At 47.4% G+C, this 26,676-nt stretch overlaps 1 protein-coding gene across 3 annotated transcripts in view; it reads left to right on the plus strand.

The window, feature by feature from the left end:
• The window catches only part of LOC144175356 (esterase OVCA2-like), a 53,707-nt gene extending 41,767 nt beyond the window's left edge, over window positions 1-11,940 (plus strand). For all 3 annotated transcript variants that reach the window (XM_077704435.1, XM_077704437.1, XM_077704436.1), the window contains one exon: window positions 11,747-11,940. In XM_077704435.1, the coding sequence (XP_077560561.1) occupies window positions 11,747-11,910 (164 nt within the window). In that variant the 3' untranslated portion in view covers window positions 11,911-11,940. The remainder of the gene's footprint in view (window positions 1-11,746) is intronic.
• Window positions 11,941-26,676: the final 14,736 nt, after the last annotated feature.

The following is a 26,676-nucleotide window of genomic DNA, read 5'->3' on the forward strand; positions in this document are numbered from 1 at the left end:
AGGTGTTTAGTTCGGTGTCTCTAAGACCTGGGCAAGTCCACAGCAAGTGTCCAACATAAGCTTCTGACGCAAGAAGCACACAGAAGGGGCAAGTGTCCGCAAACGGGGCGTGGTATCGGGCAGGCCAAGCGTGGGTAACTGCCGGGTATAACGCCAACCCAACCCGAAGCCTCTGCAGCAAGACCTCCTCCCAACGAGCGAGCCCACTGGGGAGGTCAGTTCCATGCAGTGGAAATAAAGCACGTGTGGCGCGACGAAGGGTCTCCTTTTCCACCAGCAGTTCTTCTATGGTAGATACAGGAGGAAGCGGTAGTGGCCGTGGGAGATGTCTGTGACAGGCGCGATCCGCTGCTGTGTGGGCAGGAAGCATGTCCCGGCAAATCCACAAAACGCGGACAGGGTAAGTGTCCATAATCTCCTGAATGCGTGCGGCCAGGCTTGTACAACGTGCAACGCGACGCAAATCCCGGATCACTGCCGTTGAATCCATGTAACGTTCCAGCTTGTCCCCAGCAGCCAAAGTCGATGCAAGCACCTGCAGTCGATCCCTAATGGCAGTAAGTTCTGCTAGCAGGCTTGGGAGTGCACGGAGTGACTCGTACGCGCAGCTTTGATTAAGGGCAGGGTAGCAGGTACACGTCAAGACCGTGGTGACGAAGCAGTCGTATGCCCCGGCGTCCACAAAAGCCAGGACAACTAGCGGTTTCGTTTTAGGCGCCCAGTCAGGGACATGAAGGACGGCATCTGGAGGCTGGTGAAGGCCCGAGGTATGGACGTGCAGCCTTGTCAGAGGCTTGTTGTCCGTCACCTGATGGAACAGCCAGGCCGGCCTTGCGGTGGAAAAGGCTGGCATTGTATTCGGCGGCTGGCCCATATACGCGGCGAGAACTGCTGCAGAAGGAACCACTCCATGGCACGTTTCAGCAGCCGTGCAGAACAACGCTGATGAATGAGTTCATCTTCCGTGTTAGCTGGGCTTCTGCTTGGAGCTGTGGAATTGGTGTTAGGCGGGGGAGGCCAGTAATGGTGCACATGGCGGCCCAGTTAATAGACTCCAACCGGTCCCAGTCTGCTCGCGTCATGCTCTGGAACTGGGCCTGATACACGAGCCTTGGCTGTGTACCAGCACTATTAGCCAACAAATGCTCCGACAAGAGGTGGAGCATTTGTCGGCCAGCCTCCTTGAAGCATGGGTTATATACTGTTTGCTATGACCTTTATACTTTTTCCCTTTTTGGGAAGCAGAATGTGGGAAGAAGTTTTGGATTATACTCTAGTTAAGTCGCGTACCATGTGTATAACTAAACTTCGGTACGTTACATATCAATACTTTTCTTCATCAATTTAAATGTTTGCATTGAGACTTCTGATAGATGAAGAAAAGTCAGTAAGAACATGGATAATTCTAGCTTGACAGAGAACAGTTGCCTGAGACGTTGCGCTGCTGAGCACGAGGATGCGGGTTCGATTCCCGGCCGCTGGCAGCTGCTTTTCTGATGGAGGCGAAAAGCAAAAACGCCCGTGTGTTCGAGATTTCGGCGCATGTTAAAGATCCCCAGGTGGTCAAAATTAATCCGGAGCCCTCCGCTACGGCGCGTCTCATCACCTTCGTTGCGTCGGCGCGTTAAATCCTACAGTCATACAGACAACAGTTGCAAGGGGCGTGCTGTCTGCACTCTTTGGAGTCTCCATAATAGAGACAACGCTTGCTAACTTCACTTTGATCCCTTTGACCTACTGACTAATAAGTCTGAATGAAGTTCTGGTCTGAGCATTTTTCATTTGGGTTCATGCACACCTGCATAATTCATGAATATGCTTTCAAACATGTAAGCACATAACTTTCAGTGCCAACACCCCTCACTACTTGCATCTTTTGCTTGTGCCCCCTCCACCTTGCTATCAGAAAGCTGTCTATCTGTAGCTCACTGTTTTCCCTGTGGTTTGATCTGACTTTTGGTGTTCTCCGCTGTCTCATCTTACCTTTTTTCCTTCTTTTTCTCTCCCTCACCTGAACCCAGTCAAGAACAGTGGGCCAGGGGTTTGCCTCTACGATGAACTTTTCTGCCTTTCAATAAACTCTGCTTTTTTCTCTCTCTGTCTCGCTCGTTCTGGCAGTGCACTTTTATTTGTTGATGCACCTAAAGTGGGCTGCTGCACTATGAGACTGGGCAAACTCTCAGGTAGGGCCGTAATGACAAAAGGAAAATTTAACATCCACCTTTGGAAATGCAGCCGTACAGCTACAAACAAAAGATATGCAGCTTCCTCAGAAACTTCTCATTGAAGAAAAATTTCTTCTGGTCGAGGATTGCACTTCATGTGGATGTCAAATTTTCCCTTAGCTGACACATGCTCCACCTTAAAGGGGTTTCCCCTAAGTTAGTCACTTAGGGAAGCCAACCAATGGCATGTTTGAAAAGTGGCAGTACCTAATTTCAGGGTTTGATTATTGCTGATGGTTTAAATCCTTTTACCTGGAAGATTGCAATGCCTGTTACAGGTTGCATGGATGGTTTATATTTTATTGGTTGCGGGCCCGATCAAAGTGTCCCATACAAAAAAAAAAAGAAATATAAAATCTCTTTGTGCATTGTCCAATAGCGACAAGCAGAAGGGAGTCAGTACACTAATTATGCTGCTGTGTGGCTGCAGACAGTGGCAGTGGCAGCTGCTGCCATTCCTTTTGACCACTTCTGGTAACACCACAGCCAGGGCACAAAGTGAAGGGCCAACAACCTGCGATGTGGCTCCTGCAATGCTAGTCTAGACAAAAGCATGCTTCCCGCACTGCAAGTTTCACCACAATCGCCACGCACTAATAGATGTCTGCTTGCTATCACTTTTGGGTCTTTTGGTAGCACTGCGGAATTCCACTGTTGCAAATCAACAAGGGAATTCATCGTACTGGTGAACATTACAACAGAGACAAAGCAGAAGAGACAAAAGACAGACTAAAACTTAACTCAGTCCATGCCACAGAAACACACACAAAAAAGCACCTACATGTGCATGATACCTGGAAACTTAATCATAAAAGCTCAGTGAAACAACAAACAAAAGAGCATCACAAACATCACACTTGCTTTTATCATAAAAGTGCTGCACAGTTCTGGCCCATATCACAGTACGTAAATTAATACGTGTGTATGGCCATCACCCGTCACCCATGCGCAGCCAGCACCCCCTCTTCAAAAAATGAATTGGGCAGACAGTGCCAAGGACGGTGCACTAACACACTTTCCCCCTTCCCTGCTTATCGTGTAGGCCTCAATAATTTCTCAGTCTGTCTGGGAAGCAGACCTGGACACGATTAGTGTCTGCGAGACATCTGGTGTGCAACCCATGCACCTACAGCAGTGATCAGTCAGGTGGCCAGCCCCCATCTGCCCGTTTACAGCTGTCTGTTGCAATCTGAGCCTTACATTGAGGCACCTGCCTGTTTGCCCAATGTAGCACTTTTAGGGGCTGGGGCTGCTGCGTTTCCTATTGTCGTCGTTGTTGTCGTTGTCGTCGTCATAATCGTCATTCGTCTCATGTAGTCTCGGTACTAAAACACTGGGAAACTCGTTTACGCCTTGCGCTGGAACGTGATGCATGCTAAAAAAACACCGGGACACTCATTTACGCCTGACACTGGAGTGCTTGTTAACGTGTACTAAAAAAACACCGGGACACTCATTTACCCCTCGCACTAGAGAGCTTCGTGCTTCAAAGATGAGAAACTTTTACAGCCAAGCCTTATACCTCTACACCCCAACGGTTTCATCTCCATTGGCAAAAACACCAAGGCGCCAAGGATACACTTATACTCTGCATGCTTCTCCTCTCCCCAGGTTTCACATTAGTGGAGATGGCCCAGGATTTTTTTTGTGCGACAGGGGAATCCTGTGGACCACCCCTGTCGCACAATCCAAACGTACTTGTGTTCTTTATGACACAGCTATACTTGGTGCAAGAGTTTTTCACTTTCAGTTTACTCACCATCTTTGAGAGCCTCCCTCTCAGGAGCCGCAAACACCGCCTCCACACCACATTTCCCGCCAACGTCTTTCAGGCGGTGAAACACCTCATGCGTGTACAGCACAGCCACCACTGGGACTTCCTGTCTTTGACAGTCCTAACCTGGCAGGTGGTCACTTTTGGCATCCTTCACAAGGCTGTCCTCTACAGAGGCCACCATTTCTGTTGGAAGGCATGCCGTTTTCAGTCTTTCAGCTTGCTCAAGCAAGCTGCTAGCCTGAATTTTATGCGGGCAAGACCTAGGTAAGCACCGCCCTCATAGCGTTCTTCGCTATGCCTCGCTTCACAAGTTTGAAATGGGCTGGCTGGTAGGGTAGGATGCCCCTTTTCACTACGAGGCGCATACTGCCAAAACGGCTGAATGCCACATCCAGAAACTGATGAACACCCATCTTGGGCATCTTGTGCATGAACCTCAGACCATGTGCACATTCAATGAAAATGCGGAGCACACGGGCAATGATATCATCTCTATCATGGAGCACAGCTTGAGCCAAGACAGCAAGGAAATGATCCACATATCGGCAGATCTTGGCAACCGAGCTGCCCTCCTGGCAACAAGAAATCTGCTGGTTGCACATGGCCAAGAACAAGTCACTAGGACTAGGACAACACAATATCCTGAGCATGCACTGTCTTTTTGCACTAGCAGGCTATCACCAAACCTGACCAAAGTAGATGACAGATGAAAGTCTAGTAATGTCATAAGGCTACTAGCATACATACCAGTGGAATTTTAGGATGCCACAACACCACTTGCATCAGTGCTTTCTTGAACAGCACCAAGCATTCCACTTTGTAGAATGGAGTAGAAACATTTTCTGCATCACAAGAAAGGCAAACAAAACTACCCTTTCTCAATTCATGCTCTCATAAAGAAAACTAATAACCACTTCCGAAAGAAATCAGTTTTTTGGAGAGATGGTGCTGATTGCACATGGATGACATGTGATTGCCATGCACACTGGTCAGATCAATTGCATCCTGTGATATGGGCCAACATTGTGCTGAGCTTTTGTGATAAGACAAAGTGTGACCTTCGCGGTCCTCTTTTGTTTGTTTTTCACCGTGTTTTTATGATTATCTTTCTGCGTATCACATATATGTAGGAGTTCTTCGTGTTTCTGAGGCATAAACTGAGTTAAAGTTCTACTGTGCGCTCTGTCTCATCTGCATGTACAGAGGGCAACACCCTTCTCTATAGCACAGGTTTCGTGCTTATAGCCGTATCTTGCCTCGGCCGAAAAACATTTGAAGAAAACTATTGTGTAATTCTGAAGTCTTGGCCATATATTTTGACCTCAATGTTTTTTGTGACAAGTTTGAGTCCACGGTTTTGAGAGGTAACCAGTTCAAGTTGAACTCAGTGTTATAGACAAGGGTGTTGCGCACTGTACCTTTGTCCCTGTGGTAATGTTCGCTAGAACGATGAATTTCCTTGTTGGCAACCAACTCGCCCAGTTTTCCACTTTAGTTGCAAATCAGCAACCCCTTACAGTTTTAAGTTGTAGCCCTTACAGCCCCCAGTCAGCTTTTCCTGCACTGCAATCATGGTGGAATGTGTAAGCTTCAGGTGAAATGGCTAAGAAACTTGAGGAAGCCACATCAACGCAAAATTGAGGTGCTTAGGTGGCACAGTTTTGCCTCCTGAACAGATAACTGCTTGAAATTAGCTCCTGTCCCTCCGTGACTGGTAATATGTAACTGGGACGGGGGGTGAAGTGTTGGACCTTTTTAAACGTTACATTTTGTCGCATATGCTAAGGTTGAAAGGTCAACTACCACCATACTGTGGAGTGAATGAGACCAGTTGCGCACAAATGGACAGACCACACTTGTTCTTGCTGACACAACAGAATAGTGTCATATCTGCCGTGCCTACTCCGTGATGACCACATGGTTACAGTATAAAAAAGAGATTGTGGGGATTAAGCCTGTATTTTTCCAGAGGGTAGGGAGGATTATGAAAACGAGGTAGAACAACAAAGACAGAGAAAAAGTAGCAGCTTCTCGGAACCATCAGCAGCCTCCTGCCTCTCTTATCATCACACATCCATTTTTTTTTAATTATCGTTATGTCAAACATCAAGTGTTTAGTAGCACTGCATACAATCAACAGTAGTGAGACATAGGCTACAGTTCTGGCTTGTTAGGTTTGCCCACTAGACTGCTCTAATTTAATTTATTTCATACTTCGCCTCATCGATTTCAAAAAAACCTTACAGTTGGAAAATAAGCACATGCAATTATAGTGGAATAAACTTACTTCAGAGGGTAGGTGCTTCTCTCTCTCTGGCAATCAGTATGTACAGCCGTCTTTTGAGATTCGCAGTACCAGTTTTGTTTCGCAGTGTAAAATTGCTGAAATCTGTAGTACTTTCCGCTTACATGCATGATGCATACATCACCCTTCGACCTTTGAATTTGTTGGCAGTGTGACAGCGACAAGATGTACCGAGCGCTGCACGTTATATCATCATCACCACCACCAGCCTATCTACGCCCACTGCAGGACAAAGGCCTCTCCCATAGATCTCAAATTATCGCGGTCCTGTGCTAACTGCGACCAATTTATCCCCGCAAACTTCTTGATCTCATCTGCCCTTCTAACTTTCTGCCACCCCCTGCAACGCTTGCTTTCTCTAGGGATCCGCTCTTTTACCCTTAATGACCAACAGTTATCTTGCCTTTGCATTACATGCCCTGCCCACGTCTATTTCTTCTTCTTAGTTTCTACTAATATGTCCTTAACACGCGTTTGTTCCCTCACCCACTCCGCTCTCTTCTTGCCCCTTAAAGTTACACCAATCATCTTCCGCTCCATTGCTCGCTGAGTCGTGCTCAATTTAAGTTGAACCCTCTTAGTGATCCTCCAAGTTTCTGCCCTGTAGGAGAGTACCGGTAAGATGCAGCTGTCGTACACTTTCTTCTTCAGGGACAATGGTAGGCTGCCATTCATTATCTAAAAATGCCTGCTGAATGCACTCCACCCCATTCTTATCCTTCGAATTATCACTGCCTCATGGTTGGGATTCGGGGTCACTGGCTTGGCCTAAGTAGATATATTTACTTACCAGTCTGTTATATAAGATGAAGCAAATGTGGCTGCCAATTCATGAGATGGAGAGATAGTGGTAATGACAGCTGCTCAAAGGCAGCAAGCACAAATGCTCCTTATGACCAACATTGGATGAAAGAAGGAGTTGAGTAAAGATTGTTTGTAGCAGATTCATGGCCGTTGGCCCAGTTCCTCAGAAGATGTTGCCGATTCTCCGCTTACATCCTTTCCTTCCAGAGGGGAAAGTCCAAATTGCCGTATTTTTTATCCCATGTGGTCATCATCTTGCTGCTCATAATAAAAGTGGGGTGAACTGTGGCTGCCATCCGTGAGACTGCGAAGTCATACGCCTTAAAAGAACCTGTGTCTTCGTGTTGAACAGCCGTAACATTTTTAACAGTTCTCAAGTAACTGGTCTCACTGAGAAATTAATTGTATGGACGATGCATTTCTGCAGACATTGACATGTTTATAATGGGCTTTCTGATGTCAGAGGACTTAACTGAAATATCTGTGGGGCTGTTTGATTGTCTGTCTTCGTCCGAGCCGTTGTGTAACGTTTCCGGTGTTTGTAGTCCTTCTTGTGGCTGAAAGGTGTCTTGGAAGGCAAATGGGGCTCGCTGTCTTTTGATGTGATGTCTCCTTCAGCTTGGCTGGCTGGTTCCCCAGTGGTCGCTTCGAACATTGCTTTGTTTTTCAAAGAAATACGCGTCTCCACCATCTTGCTCTGGACGTTTACTGAGATTTCAATCTCGACACAACTCTTCTGGTGTGATTTTCATATTGTAGTGGCGACCTTGGAGCCCTGGTAGGCACGTCTGTAGGAGTTTGCAAGTTCTGTCTGGAGGTGTATGAAAATGTGCTGATTTATTGTATGGGGCACTTGGCTTTTCTGCCAATGCTGCAGCACAGGAGTTGGGAATGCTTGGCCTCTTTCTCTTGTTGTTTTTCATGTCCATGGTGGCTGCATCGTTGGTCAGTGGCTCATTCACATGAAACATATGGGGCGTCATATGTTGCATTTGCCCTTTGGCAAAAGAATTGAGAGATGGCACCGTGGGCATCTGTTTCACTGACGACTTCGTGGACATGTCCATGATAGAAGTCCGTCCTTGCAGCTGTGATTGCCTCCAGCGTTCATACAAGGTTGGCGGTTTGAGGCATGACGGAGGACTGCCTGGCTTCAAGGAAGACCGCTTTCAGGAGTGTTCAAAGCTCTCCGTTGAAGTGACAAGTCCCGGGGTGTCTGCGGGAGAATTCGTTGCTTCCTATTCTTCCATTATGCTGTGCACGATGCTTCTCGTAGAAAAAGTGGCGAATCCGGGGGCACTGGCTGGCGACTCAGCTGCTTTTAATTCCTCCCCCAATCCAGCACCAATTGGCAGTGTTGTTGGCGTCGACTGGTAGGGGAGGAGCTGGGTTCCACCGGTTTTCGGCATGCTTTTTTGAATGAACGGGATGATTCTGGCAACTGGCGCTCCCAGGATGCATTGCAAAGGCGGTTCTATTAAGGCCATCTTACAGCGAACTTTGGCCAGCGTCTTGATGGCCAGGTCTTGATGGTCATACTCGGGTTTAGCTTCAAATTCGGTAGCATCTACCGAGGAGCTCAACTGTGTCATTTTCATCTTCGAGCATAACGCGAGCTTCATTTAGTGTTTACCTCAGGCAGGGTATTCGAATCAAAAGTTTCATCTTGAGGCGCTCCATTGTTGTGCCGTTACGTTCACGGTCTTCGTTCATGATGTTCAGGGCTGTACGTTTCAGATGATTCCTCTACCATTTGCACGTAGAGAGTTTCCATGCAGAAATTTGCAGATTTCCGCATGGGATTTTGGCACCAAATGTTAAAACTGTCGGGTGAAGAGAAGACAGAGGAAGGAGGCCATGCTCCGAGCTTCTACTTCTTCCTTTACTACTGCTTCATTTTATTTTTATACATTCTCCCCCCCCCCCCGCAACAAAAATGCAGACCCAATCCCACGAATTTCTCTTTCAACAGGGACATTTCAGACAAAACATAAGTAGTTAAGTGACAATAGCAGCACTCTTTTAATTATATATGCATGAGATTGGTTTTTTGCAACAGCAAATAATAATAATAAAAAACAATGCATTAAAATCTGTCGAAAATAGGTGAGATCAAAGCAAACACTAAAACAAAATATGTCTGTGTAAGATGTTCCAAGGATGACAAAAAAAATTCACTGCCCTTCTATTCTGGATGACCAGGGAAGGTGTAATGACGAGCCTCAATTGGAGCGATGATGTGCTTTGACCGAGGCGTAGTCCAAGGAGTGGACTTATTTAATTTCCAATCAGCCATACTTTTTTGCCAATTACCTGAATGAAAATTGGACGGACTAGATGTTTATTCTGACCGACCAACAGTGGGCTGTCCCTTTCCCTCCCCTGGTAGCTTATGTCTTGAAAAAAGATTAGAATTCCTCAATATTCACAACTTCGCTGTTAACTAACCATGACAAGTAAATGAAACTCAGTGTTATTGTATCTTAGCGGCTAGTTGTCATCTACTGTTTCTGGGATAGTTTCAATAAAACAAGAGTTAGAGCCACTTTTCTCCAACAATGCTCCCTCCGTAGGCGGACGCGCTTCACTGCGCAACACATCAGTGTGGGAGAGTTCTGTCACCAGGACCAAGCTAACACCGATCTCCTTAATGTATGCTTCACCTCTAAACACAAAGGCATTGTTCAGAAAGTATTCCTTTTTAGAGGAAACATAAGCTGTCTTAAATCAAAATATGAAGGCCCTAGGAAGTTCTTTATTACTTTTTATGAGTTATTTCATACACTGAAGGTGCGGCGCAGTTTTACGATTCCAGGGATTTGAGTGGGTACCACAAGGTGGCACTAAACTGGCGTGCGCTTTTTGTCTACATCACTCGGTAGTCGGAGATGATCTGCTGCATCCTAACCATACACAGCTTCGCTGTAAAAGCCGGAAGGTGGTGTGCCAGCAGTGTGAATGCGGGAAAATTGAATTGACTTACTTGAACAAACCTCTACTGCATTCATCATGGGAGAACCGAGAGGAGGAGATTCGTTCAACGACATTTGCGGCGAAGAAGCAAGCGGACACGCGTCTAATTTCCGTGTGATTTTGGCCGAAGGCGATTGTGTGGTTGTAAGGCAGGTGCACCTTGCCAAGGCGGCGAGCAGAAATACACACGCCACAACAAGTGCTAGGTATGGGGAAAAGTTGAGTGAAGGCCATCCATGGCAGAAAATTTTCTCGGGTGTTGCTCTGCAGAAAGGGTGTGCTAGCCTTTATTTGCAAGAATTATAAAAGAGTGGCACAGTTACATTTCATATCGCTTTTTGGCAGACTTTATGATGTCATCCATTGACAAACACAGATGATCTTCGAGCTTGGCTGGGCTTCCGTTCCAACATTGAGGAGATTTTGATAGGTGACTTTGTTCTACTGCTATGAGATGTCTACGTGGGGCGTAATTCTGAGTTTTGTCCATTTCATGTTCGTTTCAAAGTGTCCAGTTCGAGTGAGCCTTGATTGGCTGAAAACAGACGACCGGATATGACGCAGCGCAAGCGAGACAGAACGCCGATTTCTGTGCTTGTCATTGGTCAGAGGACTCACTATTTCAACTACATCGCGATTGAAATGAATGCAAAATGGCCATTTTTGAAATGGACATAACTCAGAATCCCTACGTGGTTCAAGTGAAAAGTTCAAACCCTGGTTATAAGTTTTCAGAGGTATAAAAACAGGCCCATCCCCTTCATTCCCATATTTTCTGTTTCTGTTGATGCCGACTAAGTTGATGGCTTGAACTGTTTTCAAGCAGTACCATGTTTGTAATGGCTCAAATTATAATACAAAACATTGTTACGTATTGGCAGGACATAGCAAATCCCTGGACATGATGGCCATTCCCTTCATCGCCATATTTTAGTCTTGTACTAACAAGTATTTATTAAGCCAAGCTTGACGAGGATGGAAAGAACAGTCTAAGCTTTCCGAGTTGGCAAAGAATAATTTTAGACAAACTCGTGCTTATACTAATAATGCAGGGGGTCTCAAGCATGGATACTTGAGAAGCCCTTGTAAATGGGCAATGGGGAAGACGGGGGCTGCTTGAGGAAAGGCTCGGAAGTCAGAGAGAAAATAGGAAGTGGGGCAAGTTTGGGTTATGTTGCTAAGAGGTGCAAACATGTAATTTGTGCACAAGTTCTATGTGCTCAGCTTTTTCGCACTACTTTGGTGTATTGTGGCTAAGGCGACCTGCTGTGGTGGTTGGTCTCAGTTTCAGTTTATCAGCAGTGATCCAGGAAAGTAGAGTACAGTAATTGTATTATACAGACGAGGGCAGTCCCAATGTTGGAAACTAAAATGTGACCCTCGGTTTGTGGCTGTAAAGCCAACCGTTTGGTTTGCTGCCACGGTGTGAAAAAAAAAGGCCTATGAAAACTGTTATTTTGAGCACATTGACTATGCAGAGCCTTAGAATGCCTTCACATGCTTTCAATTTATATATTGACCCGATTTGTATTCTAGTGCTACTGAAGCTTCAATCTTAATTTCTGAGCCTGGATATTGAGGCCTTAATTCCTCCTTGTGTTTTTCAAACTCTGCCCCGAAAGTGTTATGACCTGCTAAGCTTGTGTGCCCACTTGGTTTCAGCACGGTCAATGGAGTTCCTCCATTTTTTCGTGTCACCAACCATCCTGTGCCACCCGGGTGGCCATTTCATGCCGACAACCAGCCAGTCCAAGGAAGAGTGCATCGCCTTCTTCAAGAAAGTGGCCGCTGTGTGTGCAAACAGGGAACCATTGCCATCATCCTGACTGTGCGGAATAAATAGCTTGTTGATTTTGTTTCATTTGTTTGTCAATGTTTAGAAAGAGAGGTAGAAGAACTTGGCAGACCTTCGCATCCTTTGTAGGGTGGGATTGTCGGTGGAACAGCTCTGTTGTGGAGATGTATGACCGTAAGTATGGTCAGGCTTTAGAGGAGTAGATAAAGAAAGAACAGTTGCTGGGATATAGGGTGTGACGTTCTGAGATTGTGACGTCACATGTGTGCCCTGGGCAGCGCTTGAGAGAGGGCCCCAAACGTCTTTTCAGCCACAAAGGTTTTCGCCCGTTCACACTTCCTGACATGAAGTGCCACTGCGTACAAGTGAGACTGCATGTGCCAGGAGGGAACAATAGAGAAAAGTCACCTTAGAAGCAGAGGGAGAGAGAGTAGCCTTTAATGGTACTGGTGATGTTAGGTTGGCAAAGGCACCTAGCTTGCTACGCCAGATGAATAAGAAAAAATGAAATTGATGAAGTGATGACTATGACAACGGTGATGCGCTCACTAATGAAGCCTTAATTACAGAGTCCGATCAAGACGTGTACTTTGCAGGAAAGTCAATAGAGCTTTTGTCGCTCGAGATGCTTGTTTTGAGTTAGACCAGGGACCTAGAACGTCACTTAGTGTTAGTCCTCTAGTAAGCGGCTGTCCCAGGGGCACTAAAAGGGGCATCCTAACTACTGCATAATGCACACATTCACATAATACGTGGTTCAAGTCCTTGCGCACGTCACAAATAGTGCAGAAAGGGGAAGCTTGAAACGGAGATGACTTGTGGAAGTGACATTTAGCAGCATGCGGTGAAGAACCACTTTCTCATGCTTGGACAGTCCGTGAGGCATCCTAAATTTTCCACGTGGGTCTATGGAGTTAAGCGGCGCATAATTTTGTAGCGCAGCAGCCCATGCAGATCACTGGAAACTCCAGACAGTCTTGGATGCAAAAGCAGGAGCATCTCGTCTGAAGAATGGTATCGGTATCACTGGCACGGGCAGATCATGCACGATCAATGCCGCAGTGTCCGCCTTGATGTTGGCAATTATACCGCAGTGGGCAGGAATCCACTGAATCGCTACATGATGGTGTGCCTTTAGAGGTAAGTGGTAGGCAATAATGTCTAGAACCAGCTGACCTTTTGGGTATGATGTTAAGCACTGAAGCGCCGCCTGAGAATGGAGTTTGGATAGGGCGTAGAGTCACAGATCCATCTGTGTATAGATGGGTGTGTGCCCTGTATTTCTGGGAGATCAGTTTGTAATTCAAAGAACTTTAAGGCAGTGGTGGGGATAGCCTGTTTGTGGGTAATGCCGTGCATCTGTAACACCTATGTGTTCCCCCACCTCCCCACCACACGCTTTCTCTACAGTTTTTCACTTTCTCTTCCTTCATCTAATGACAGTTGGAGGTTTTCTTGCAATTTTTGGGATGAATGTTACTGTGAAAGCTTGTTAATTTAATCCCCGAATGGAAAGAAGAATGGACAAAGAAGGTAAAATTGGGTAAATAAAACCCATTGAAACCCCCATGGTGGATGGCTTTAAAGACTTATTCTTTGCGGACTACCCCGGTGTGGACGTTAGTGCAGTGTTGTGCTGTGCACTGAAAGATGAGGACGTCACTTCTCACACCAGAAGCGCAGAACCTGTCGCTGCCAGTGATGATGAGGATGATGAGAATGAAGAAATAGATTGGCTGCCCACTTGAAAGTCACGACTGGGTTAAATTCTGCCCTTCTCTTCTTAGAAGAGGGCGAACAGGAGGACTTCTGTCACTTTTTCTCATTAGAGCGAATAGGGCTGACTGTTGCCTTTAGGGATGAAAAGCATGCCAGAATCATGGACATTTTCAAGCACCAAATTGTTGACATGGCCTACTGCTGTACAATCACAGTGTAATGCTGTATTGTGCGCTTTCATTTTTTTTTTTTTGAACTTCCATTAATTTGAATGGAGATGGTTTCCCCTCGCAGTTTGAAGTAACAAGCTTTTGTTAGACAGTTCGCTTACATTAGCAACAGAAGATCATGGCTCGTACCTGTGACAGGTACGTGAAACATATTCTGATCTCATTTTTTGCGCTGGCGGAACAGCATAGGGAGCAGCGCACATTGAATGGACATCAGCATGACGTCACCCCTTTGCAACGAAAAGACCCTCTGCAGCTGACATCTGGCAAAAACTAGTGACGTCACCTTACACTCCCGACTGGACAATCGGCGACATAGCGCTGCCAGCGGTCACGAGCAGATGCACGTAGCCAGAGCTACAGGTGTTGTCACTCGCAAGAATGTCACTTTTGCCGAAAACGAAGTTTTATATGCGGGAAAAAAAGTTGATAACATAGCCTGGAATTGCAATAGAAGTCGCCATCTGCGCTTTGGTTGAAACCGGTCATCAATATTTACTGCGATGCCTATAAGCACCTTCAGGCAGCTCAACTATGGTGTTCTAGTACGTTATAGCTCAGCAACTCAGCTCGGGGGCGCGGCGGTCGAAAAAATGCGTCTGCAGGCCTCCGCAGTGTTTTGAGTTCAATCCATTACGTTACGAATTAATAAGACTTGATTCAGCAAATCTGACAAAAATATTAATGCATGAATGCATAATTAAAAAAGCTAAGGACATTGCGAAAAATTGTCATGTCGCGCGTGCTACAAAATCAATTATGTAAGGCATATGCCCTCCGAGCTCGAAGCAGTTGAAACTGGAACCGATGATTTTCAAGGCATTCTCTAGTTAGTTATCGCGCGGTGAAGTATTGTAAGTGCTGTTTCAGAATTGCTGGGCCTTTGAGCATCGATATAAGTAATAAAAATATGTAATAACAATTTGATGTCAACTATAGTACTACTTGTTTTGGAATGTATCCCATTGCATATATCGTAGCGAAAAACATCCCAACTGGGCATCCATCTGGAAATAATTTTTATGCGTAAGCTTTCTTTACCGGGCACGTGCCTGACACAGCCCTAAACGTATACACTGCATTGGCACAAAAATGCACGGTTGGCAAATTTAACACATTGAATGTCGCAATAGCATGAATGAAGATAATTGGTCGAAGGGATCCAAGTTTAAAAGACCTAAAAATTAAAAACAAAAAAAAAAACCCCAAAAATGATATAAAAACAAAAATATTAGAAAAAACTAACAAAAACAAAGCAAAGGCTGAACACGGACCAATCGCGTAACGCTCTCCTTTTGCATAGAAATTAATGCATAATCGGCAAAGTTCACAGATTTGCACGCTTGCGCGTGTACAGAGTAAATGTACATCGTTTGGTGAATAGAAATAAAGTAAAACTATGAATTAATGAACTAACTACCCCTACGTTAGAGGTAATATGCGAGTAATCGAAACTTGCTAATATTGAAGCTTCGATTGCGCTTCAACTGGAATAGCACTGTTCGAAAATTTGGTATTTTGTTTGTATTTAGAAGTGCGAAGACGTGTATCACTCAGTGCTCTCCGCTGCCGGCGATAGGCTTTCCCGCACTGCTACGGTGACGTGCAGCTAAACGGCAAGAGAAAACTGCTCTCCGCTGCCGGCGATGGGCTTTCCCGCACTGCTCCACGGACGTGCGGCTAAACGGCAAGAGAAAGCTGCTTTTGGGCAGCGCCTCTTATCTTCTTGAACGTCGCCCTCGCCCTTCTCTTTTCGTATCCTTATAAGGTCATCCCGCTCAACCTGCCCCAGTCAACGCTCTCTAGATAAGAAACGCCTCGTCGCCGTTTTTCTGATTATATATATAGATATCAAATTGTACGAAACGGCGTTACAAGGAACGGCGTTCCTGGAACTAGTTCCTTTTTGGAGGAACGGAGGAACGCCACCGTTTCATTAAGGGTCGGTGGAACTGTAACGGTAACCCGTTACGTTTTTGAAGGAACGGCAGGAACGGCGTTCCTGCCGTTACATCGCTAGGATTTGGCTGTTTTTGATGCCAAGGCTCGAGTACAAAAATCCACAAAGCGCTACTGCGTTTCTCTTCCTATAAGATGGTCAATTTGCCCGCCCTTCAGCCGTACGTGCTTCCTCGAAGGTCAAAGGCAGAAGAATAACCACGCAGCAGGCCGCAGCTTGTGTTTGCTTTCATGCTGGTTGCTTGCGCGGCGTTCGACGGGTGAATAGTGTAGCCGCGAGAATGCTTTTCACCCTTCATCGTTTGTCTGGAGAGGCCATAATGCGCGTCTGGCCGATAGAATTGTTCCCTGGCGGGGAAAGAATAGAGAGTTTTAGCAGTCCGTCCGTTCTGTCGTATGCGTTGTTACTGGGTTGACCGGGACCCGGCTGGGCACTTGGGCATTCGTCGCGGTAGGGAGATTAGTTTCGCGGGCCTGCCTTCGCCATGTCCGTGCCTCCGCAGCCTTCCTACTCGCCCTTCCGCGCGCTCAGGAGCAGACCGGTCCCGGACAACCCGGTAACAACGTAGCCAACAAAACGGGCGGACTGCTAAACGGGATCCGGACATTTCGGTGTCGGACATTTCAGTCCAGCACGTTTCAGTGTGGACATTTCTGTGCACGGACATTTTGGTGCACGACGTCTTGGCCCAGACATTTTGAGTGAGGGGATGTCCCAGGCATTCTTTGAACATTTTAGCTTTAATATTTTAATTTCGTGACTTGATATTATTTTACGTTCGAGACTTGTACTTGCGCCGCCGTTCGTGGAAACGAACGTTAAACCCTGGCGGAGCATTGCCACGTGAAACCCTATTTCTGAAGCAGATGGTAAAAATTAACGTTGTTAATTTGGATCCATTCAACCATTTTTCTGTTATTTTAACATTCATGTGAACAACCCTGATACTTTAAGTGTTACCAAAGCGCTTTCCTTTCACTTCACCCAACGGTGCAAGACGCTGCTGCTTTTAGTCTATTCCATCCCCTCCCCCCCCCCCCCCCCACTCCCAGGAAAACTTCCGCAAAAAAACAACAGAAAAACGAGGTCGATTAGGCGCGTGTGCATTTCGTTTCAATTAATCTCTCAGTCAATATCGCCTTCGTTGCATTCGGTGTCAGTTCTGCTTAAAACTAACAAACCAACCATCGCACTTACGGTGGCGTTACTTAGGGGAGGGGAAAGCTGAGCCCCGCCGGCGATCATCCCCCTAAGTAGAGAGAGAGGGGTGTCACTTGTGCTTCACCATTGCATCGACTGGACTTTGAAAACTTGAAGGCGACTGTTGCCGCTCTCGTCACACTAGCCTATTCATTTTTTTTTTTTTTGCTCCTTATAATGGGAGGAAGCGATGTACACCTGGGGTGTCCATGATATGCGCGACCTGATGAGTTAATTCACAAGGGGGCGATTGAAGGTGCAGAAAGAGCGATTCCTGGAGTTGGGGCGCCATCGGTATGACCGGGACGCGCGGAAGGGCGTAGCCAGCAAACGATAGTGGCCATTGTGTTCTCAGCGGCTTTCGGGGTGGCTTTTTGTGTCACATTATAGAGGTTTCGTGCGCCCATGGTGAATGTAAAGCTTTTTCTCTGTTTTAAACGCGAAGTGTGCTATGTAATTGTTCTGAATGTATCACCCAATTCCTGCAAAAGCCTCCACTAAGAGGCTAGCAGTATGTTCTAAATAAAAAAATAAAAAATCACTGCGGTGACGCTTCGGAGACCATGAACTCCACCACGCCAGTAGGATTTTCAGGGGAAACCGTAAATAATATGGCTGAAAAAGAAATCTGGTCGAGATTCGAGCGTACAGGTGGGAGGGGGGTGGGGGGGGAGGGGCGCTAGAACAAAGAATTAGAATGTGGTAAATGTAGGCTTGTAAACATTAAACGAAGGTTGGTTGTCCCGAACACAATGGCTGGATTTTGTATGCACAACCGGTACGCGCTTAATCAGCATTTAGGACATTAGAACCTGCGGCTGTTTTCCAAAAGGCCCGTTTTTCCTCCCCGACAATATCCTAGACCAGTGTTCGCGAATTCATTTTAGCAAGGCAGCCCAGCCTACGTAATACTCTTTATAATGTTTTCTTCATTCTGATGGGCTATAGCTAATGTTTGTTACTTTTGGATATTGAGAGTGTGCATGTAATTAATGTAATTTGAGGGTGTGATTTAAAAAAAATACAAAAGAGGAGGTAGACCATCGTAAACACGGGTAATTGTCTTAGGTAAAAAAGAGCGAATATAAATTAACAACCTCTCATAAATGAAAAAAAAAAACGTGTGCTAAAGAATTCAATCGGCTGCATAACAGGTGTCCCCAGGAAGAGGTATTAAACAAAAATATAGAAATGTAGAATTTCTAAAAATACCTGGCAAAGATCGAACATGGCATCAACCAAAAAAATAAATTCAATGCTCCAGATTGTTGTCCATAACCCATGTTAAGGGGAAATAAAAATATAACGGCTGTCGCAAACAGGCGAGCACCGGATAATTTGGTCGCCGAAATTTGGACACCGAAATTTCCGCACCGAAATATCCTGCACCGAAATGTCCCCGAGCCGTCTGGAGTTTGTCCGGTGCTCCCTGAAAAAATTCGCCTAGGAGCGTTTCTTTTGATTATCTTTATCTCCAGATAATCTGCTGCCGGTGGTGTTAATATTCTTATAATATACGTAGTTCGATGTGAGTTTTAAATGTCTCACTTAATTTCGACCCAGGATTATCCGACACTATATTTTAATTTAAAAGCCTAATTGTAACGTTAATGTAACGACACGTTCCAATTTTCGAAGTGGAACTGGAACGCGTTCCTTTCGCAATAAAGGAACTTGTAACGGGGACTCGTTTCAAAATTGGCAAGGAACGAGGAACGAGCTTTCGTTCCTATTTTGGAGGAACGTGTACAACACTGATAGATATACGCAAACTGCTCTTCTTAAAAAAAACTGTAACGTTCCTTTATTTTAAATTTGACATCAGACAATAAATGGAAGTGTCTAGTTTCGCGCTGCTAGACGCTGAAATAAAGCTTTCCTGATAAGCTGGCGTTGACACTGCGACACTCACGAAGGTGGTAATTTGCCCCGCACGATTGTTCTACGCACTTGCGTTAACTGTTGCGTACTTGTCCCAAGTTCAGTTTTAACAGTTTCCATACCTTTATATTAGGCATGGCATGTCCCTCTCGGAACCCATTTTTAAGATTCTTGTGGGTACGGGCAAAGCCATATGCACGGCGGAAGTGCTCTTTCAAAAGCAAAATTCATGAGTGGTTAGAACTTAACTTTTTGTTATTGCAGCAGATATGAAATAAAGGGAGAAATAAAAAAGCGACGTGATACGGGTGGCTTCGCGTACTACAGTTTCGGAAAGGAAGTCTAAAAGTTCCTTGTAAAGGGAGCCATGCGATCTTCCATGTGTCGGCTCGGGTTGATTGGAGCCCTGGGTACGTCACTAGTAAGTATTGCAGTGCCGCCTGCGCATGCATGGGGAGGGCAGTTGAGACAAGCCGAAGAGGGGACGGCATAGCTAGAAGTCCATGTCTCTCGTACAGCAGGCGTCAGTGCGACGGCCAGGTGGATTCTCCGAAGCACGAGGAAGGTCATACCCACGCGGAGGGAAATGGGCACGCGTGGAGCGCCGAAGATTATCTTTTTTTGGAAAGAAGAGTGTCCTCCTAGTGACAGCTGCAGAAGCGGGAGCGGATATACCACTTGCTGGGGATGCGCGGCCGAGTCTGCGAGAGCGTGCGGGGTCGTGCTCCGGAAGCTCCAGAGGTTGCGAACAGGGTCCGGGAACGGGGAAGTATATCTGGTGCACCTCTCATGTAATACCCAGTGTGTTGTCCACGCGCCGCACCTCTAAAGCAGCCTGGGTGGAGTCGGTCTATATAGGACCCTGTTGGTGGGAATTTCGTCCGCTCGAATTCTTCCCCCCCTCGCTCGATGTCTTTGAGCGGAAGATACGTGAGAACGTTCCGCATTTATCAACTGTAGTTTTGATTTTGTTGTCCCTATTTAATCTTTAAACGTACCCGGTTCTCGGCTCTCTTCGAAGCCATCGCCTGCAAGTTAGAATGCAATCAATGGAATTATTAGAAGGAGGAGGCCCAGAGGCCCTGTTGTGGAATAAGGGTAGGGGAAGATGGTTTATTTATTTTTTTCGCTGCACTTGGAGCGTTCACTTAAGTACGTTGCCTTGTTACGCCCATAGGGGCACCACACTGGCTGAAGTCTGAGACGATGATCATACGGGTATCCTTAAGGAGATGTTTGAGAGCTATAAAGGGTACGCCTCAGGCCTGGGTCATCTACAGAGGGGATGACGATTTGCCATCATACTACTTTAGTGATACCTGACAGAACTCTGTTATTTGCCGTAACATTTGCTGCTGTAACATTCGTTGCAGTCGCTGGAGACAAGAGCTCCAGCGTCTGCAACCCTGCCTTATGCAGACTCTATGTACTCCGTGACGATGGCCGCTCCAACAACCTTTCCGGACTCTATCCCTCAACGACCTTACGCTGAAGTCGCTGCCAGGTACATGCATCGGAGCCCCCGGCCCCGTTTTCCCGACCACCCGGCCCTTACGTCCGCCGGTGTTGCCTGGTCCCCCGCTCACCAACCCTTGGAGGGCGCAGGACAATCGCCAGATTTGCTTTGCCTGTAGGGCTCCTGGACCCGGTGCACGCAATTGCCGCCGCGCCACGGCGACAGGACGCAACCCTGCCACAGCTTCTTCCTACACCCATTCGCCACTCATTCAGGAGGGCACCCCTTATTCGGAAGCCGTCGGTCTTCATCTCCGCGACGCCGCTCGATATATCTCCTATGCGTCGTCGTCATGTACCAACGGAAGCGGAAAACTAGGCGCCGCAGTTCCGGCGGCAAGAAATTCGGCGTCGTCGATCTGCCCAAGGCCTCCTCCCTCTCCCGCAAACGTCATTCGTATTACCATAGATGGCGCTGAAATCCTAGCCCTTGTCGACACATGGAGCCGCCGTTTCTGTTATGGACGCCAAACTCTGCCGACGGTAGGTCAGGACGCCGCACCTTGGGTTCTCATTACGGACTGCTACGGCCCACCCCATTGATCCAACTGGCGTGTGCACTGCCCGTGTCGTTATTCGCGACGTCATGTACGCTGTTCAGTTCATTGTCCTGCCTTCCTGCTCCCACGATGCCATACTGGGGTGGGACTTCCCTTCGCAACATGGAGCTGTCATCGACTGTGGCCGTGGTAGAGCTCTTCCCGTTCATGGATCCTAGCGCTGATGAAACGCCCGCTACATCTGCCATAAAACTGGTCCTCGCGGAAGGAATTAGCATTACTCCTCACTCCGCCGTGCTTGCTTCTTTATCCTGCCCAGATCTGTCCAATGCGAGAGTACTCTTTACGCCTTCTGACCTGTTTCACCAGCGACATAGCCTTCGGCTTCCTTTCTCCTTGCTTCCCATCCGTATCAGCCAAGCTACACTTCTCTTTTCTAACTACGGCTCGTGTCCCTGCACCTTGCAACGCGGAGAGTGCGTTGGCCACGTCGAGACCGTACATTTTGTTGTCGTTGTGAATGCGCCCGACGATTCAACACCCCTTGAAATCAATGGAATGTGTGCTCCTACAGCAGCAAAATAACCCCCCCCCCCCTTCTCCTTCCCCGTCTGCAGACGTCTTCCTTCGCGCCATTGATGCCGACCTTTCACCGTCCGAACAAGACCAACTTCTCGCACTGCTGAACCGATTTCGGGCGTCTTTTGATTCTGTCCAGTCTGGTCTGGGACGTACCACCACCGTCGAACACACCATCGATACCGGGGGTCACGCACCCTTACGACAACGTCCCTACCGTGTTTCCCCCACTGAACGTCGCGTAATTGATGAACAGTCGAGGACATGCTCCAACGAGGCGTGATTCGACCATCCACCAGTCCATGGTCATCGCCGGTAGTGCTTGTCAAGAAAAAGGACGTCTCTATTCGGTTTTGCGTCGATTACCGACGGCTCAACAAGATAAATTGCAAGGACGTATATCCTTTGCCGTGAATTGATCACGCTCTCGATTGTCTACAAGGCGCAGAGATCTTTTCATCAATTGACTTACGCCCGGGTTATTGGCAGGTCCCCATGGCAGAGTCTGATCGTGCAAAAACGGCCATTTGTTACTCCTGATGGCCTGTACGAGCTTAACGTTATGCCGTTGTCCTCTGAAACGCGCCTGCAACCTTCGAGAGGATGATAAACAACATTCTCCGTGGACTCAAATGGCAGACGTCCCTTTGCTACCTCGACGATATTGTGATCTTCTCTACAGATTTTTCGACGCATGTTATTCGACTTGATCAAATTTTGACGTGCTTGACGACCGGAGGCCTTCAGCTCAATCTCAAAAAGTGCCGTTTTGCTGCCCGAGAGCTTACCATCCTTGGTCCAAAGCTGGTATCCTGCCGGGTCCTGCCAAGCTGCGTGCTGTGGCGGAATTTCTCAAGCCGACAACTGTGAAGGCCCTTCGAAGTTTCATTGGGCTGTGTTCATACTTTCGCCGATTCGTACATAACTTTGCATCTCTCATCGCGCCTTCGACACAGCTCCTCAGCAAGGAAGGCGGCATCTGTCAGTGGTCCACAGACTGCGACGATGCATTTAATAAACTACAGTGAACTATTCACTGTAACTAAACTGCGCCATCTTCTCGCATTTCCGCCAATCCTGCGCTATTTCGATCCTGCGACCCAGATTCATACGGACGCAAACGGGGTTGGTTTGGGGGCAGTTCTCGCTCAGCGCAAGGAAGTATTTGACGAGTATGTGGTCTCTTATGCGAGTCGCACGCTAACAAAGGCAGAGACAACCTATTCCGTGACCGAGAGAGAATGCCAGGCCGTTGTTTGCGCGCTTGCGAAGTTCCGCACGTACCTATACGGGCGCCCTGTTAACGTTGTCACGGACCACCACGCGCTTTGTTGGCTGTCCTCGATCAAACATCCTTCTGGTCGCCTAGCGCGCTGGGCTTTGCGGCTACAGGAGTATGACATTCGCGTCACCTATCGCTCAGGCCGGCAGCACAATGATGCTGATGCCCTTTCGCGCTCCCCGTTGCCTCATGACAGCGACCGGGTCTCGAGCACAGATTGCTATACGTGTCGCCATTGGAGATTCACTCAATGCCACCCGAGCAAAAGAAAGACACTTGGATTTCCTCCATGTTGAACTGTCTGTCTGGCTCATCGGCGAACGGTGCATCTCGGACACTACGCCGCAATCGTCGCACTTTGCCATTTGGGACGGAATGCTTTTCCGTCGCAACTACCAAACCGAAGGTCGCAGGTGGCTCTTAGTAATTCCGCTCCACCTAGGCTCTGAAATGTCTGCCTATTTTCACGAAGAGCCGCATTGCACCCATGCTGGTGTCCCCAAAACATACCAACGCTTGCACTTGCGGTACTACTGGCGAGGCATGTACCGCTTCGTTCGTCAATACGTCAATTCGTGTGTTCTATGCCAACGCCGAAATATCCTCCCTGCCAAGGAAGTGGGCCTTTGCAGCCCTTACCATGTCCAGCAAGACCATTCGACCATGTAGGAATCGACCTTTATGGACCTCTTGCTTGCACTGCAGATTGCAACCGATGGGTCGTTGTTGCTGTCGACTACTTGACCCGGTACGTGGAGACTGCTGCCCTGTCTGCTGCTACCGCACGCGAAGTAGCCTCCTTCCTACTTCGGCGCTTAATTTTGCGGCATGGGGCGCCACGAAAACTCTTTAGTGATCGAGGAAGGGTTTTTTTTCTCAAGTTATAGAGGCCCTTCTTAAAGCCTGCCGCACTGTCCATCGCACCGCTACGGCGTATCACCCTCAGACCAATGGCCTCACCGAACGTTTCAACCGGACTTTGAGTGACATGTTTGTTATGTACGTCGCAGCGGACCATTCCGACTGGGACTCAGTACTACCATTTGTGACCTACGCATGCCACACCGCAACGCAAGCCACGACCGGCTTCTCTCCGTTTTTTTCTTTGTATGGCCGTGAACCTTCATGAATCCTGGACACCATACTTCACTATCGGCCCGATGATTCTGAGTGCACGCCCATTTCCAACGTTGCCAATCACGCGGAAGAGTGTCGTCAGTTGGCCCGATCGTTAACCACGGAAGATCGGCAGCGTCAAAAGTCACACAACGACAAAATGACGCCGGCATACCTACTCACCCGGCTCGCTTGTCTGGCTGTGGGTTCCAGTGTCTTCACCAGGCTTGAGCAGTAAACTTGAGCAGTAAACCAGGCTTGAGCAGTAAACCAGGGTTCCTAACGCATCGTCAAGCGGACGTCTCCAGTAAATTATGTGGTTAAGCCTCTCACTCCTTCACCCTATCAGCGTCGCCGTGGCCAAGACATAGTCCATGTTCAGCGCCTCATGCCTTACATCGACCCTGTAGTAGTTTCATCTCCAAGAGTCACCAGGATGGCTCGTTCGTTCCCGGGGGCAATTGAAAGGGAGACCGCCGCCAACACCATACTCATTTAAATAATGTAGGAGTGTGGACAGCACTGCTCATTCGCAATGAGTGGGTATGTGACACAGAAGCCACACAGGGAAGAGGCACCAACTCGTGGATGTCGCATCGCCATCGCTGGGACGAAGAAGTCTCGTCTCGTTGGCTCTCCCTCTCGATTGACTGGACAGCGCGACTTGGTGCTTTGGTGCTAGTTGTCCTGCTGAAGAATAAAGCCTGAAAACCTCCTTATAATATATATATATATATATATATATATATATATATATATATATATATATATATAGACCATGGTGTAGACGAGCATTATGTAAGAATACTAGAGGATATTTACAATTTACAATGGGTCCATAGCTACCATCTCCTCTATAAGGAGAGCAGTAAAATACCTATAGGAAGGGCGTCAGGCAAGGAGACATGATCTCTCCGATGTTATTCACAGCATGTTTACAAGAAGTATTCAGAATATTGGATTGGGAACAGGTGGGAGTAAGGGTTAATGGAGAGTACCACAGTAACATCATATTTTCGGATGACGTTACCTTGTTAAGTACCTAACTCAGGGGCGGAATTCCAAAGCATGCTTACCGCACTGGACAAACAGAGTAGAACCGTGGGCCTGAAAATTAATATGAAGAAAACTAAAAAAAATGATGGATAACCTCGGGACACCACAGCCGTTTGAGATAAGTGGCGAGGCCGTGGAAGTGGTAAGCGATTGAATATATCTACTTAGGCCAAGTTGTGACCCTTGATCCAAACCGTGATGCAGAGATAATTCGAAGGATAAGAATGGGGTGGAGTGCATTAGGCAGGCATTCTCAGATAATGAATGGTAGCCTACCATTGTCCCTGAAGAAGAAAGTGTTGACAGCTGCATTTTACCAGTACTCACCTTCGGGGCAGAAACTTGGAGGCTCAAGAGGGTTCAACCTAAATTAAGAACGACTCAGCGGGCAATGGAACGGATGATGATAGGTGTAACATTAAAGGAGTACTGACACGAAATTTCAAAGCTGAGATAACTATGTAAAACGCTTCCTTTTTATCAGGAGATATCTCCCAGCAAGTTTCAACAGCAACCGTTCAGCGAAACACATTTAAAATCCATTTTAATCTTCGCCCGCACGAGAAAGCCCAGAGCGGGCCGACGTGACATCATCTGCTACATGCCCCAAACTGCCGACGTCGGGGCTCCCGTGACGAAGCCGACGCGCTGGCTGTGGTTGGCGCGCGCTGCTCGGGCGTGTGTACACGTCATGGTTTTGGGACTGACGTCATGCTGCCCGGGCCTGTGGGGACGGCGAAAACCTCGGCCGGTCTGGGCGCGCGGGTGCGCTCGCTCGCGCGCGCTTCCAGAGAGGCAGCGATACGGCAAGAATGGTGACGTCATGTTATATATGCTGTCATGGCGGCCGCTCGGCGTTTTTCAGTCGAAACCGAAACTGGCACGAATAAACGACGCCGTAAATGAATGTTTACGCTGCGCTCGACCGTCTAATCTGTCATTCTATGATTAGTGGGCTGGTAGGCACGCATAGCAGCGAAAAAAACGTAACATAAAAATTTCGTGTCAGTACTCCTTTAAGGGACAAGACCAGAGCGGAGTGGGTCGGGGAACAATATTAGTAGAAATTTAGAACAAGAAATGGACGTTGGCAGGGCATGTAATGCGAAGGCAAGGTAACCGTTGGTCATTAAGCGTAACAGAGTCGTTCCCTATAGAAGGCAAGCGTTGCAGGGGTAGGCAGAAGGCTAGATGGGCAGATGAGATCAAGAAGTTTGCGGGGATAAATTGGTCGCAGTTAGCGCAGGACCGGGGTAATTGGAGATTAATGGCAGAGGGCAGAGGCCTTGTCCCTGCAGTGGGCGTAGATAGGCTGGTGATGATATACACACACACACACACACACACACACACACATATATATATATATATATATATATATATATATATATATATATATATATATATATATATATATATATATATATATATATATATATATATATATACACACACAGTCGCCGACCGTTTATTCGGACGCCGAAAATTTGGACACACGCTTGTTTATTTCGACACCTTCGCGGCACGGCCACTTGTCCCATTGAAGTACATCTATATCCACGACGGAAATTTCGGACGCCGCGCAGCCCGCCGTTCGATTTTTTGATTTTTCGGACTCCAGCTTCGGTGCTTTCACGGTGCTCTCACGGGACCTGTGTCGCCACCTGGCGGGAGGCGCGGCGCAGCAGAAGGCAGTTGTCGGACTGCCCGATACGCGGTTGCGCATTTTGGCCGTCGTCACGGTCAGCCGTTTTCTGTG

The sequence above is a fragment of the Haemaphysalis longicornis genome, unplaced genomic scaffold (assembly GCF_048455015.1).
Source record: "Haemaphysalis longicornis isolate Haplotype H1 unplaced genomic scaffold, Haemaphysalis longicornis Haplotype H1 scaffold_3, whole genome shotgun sequence".
NCBI classification, from domain to species: domain Eukaryota; kingdom Metazoa; phylum Arthropoda; class Arachnida; order Ixodida; family Ixodidae; genus Haemaphysalis; species Haemaphysalis longicornis.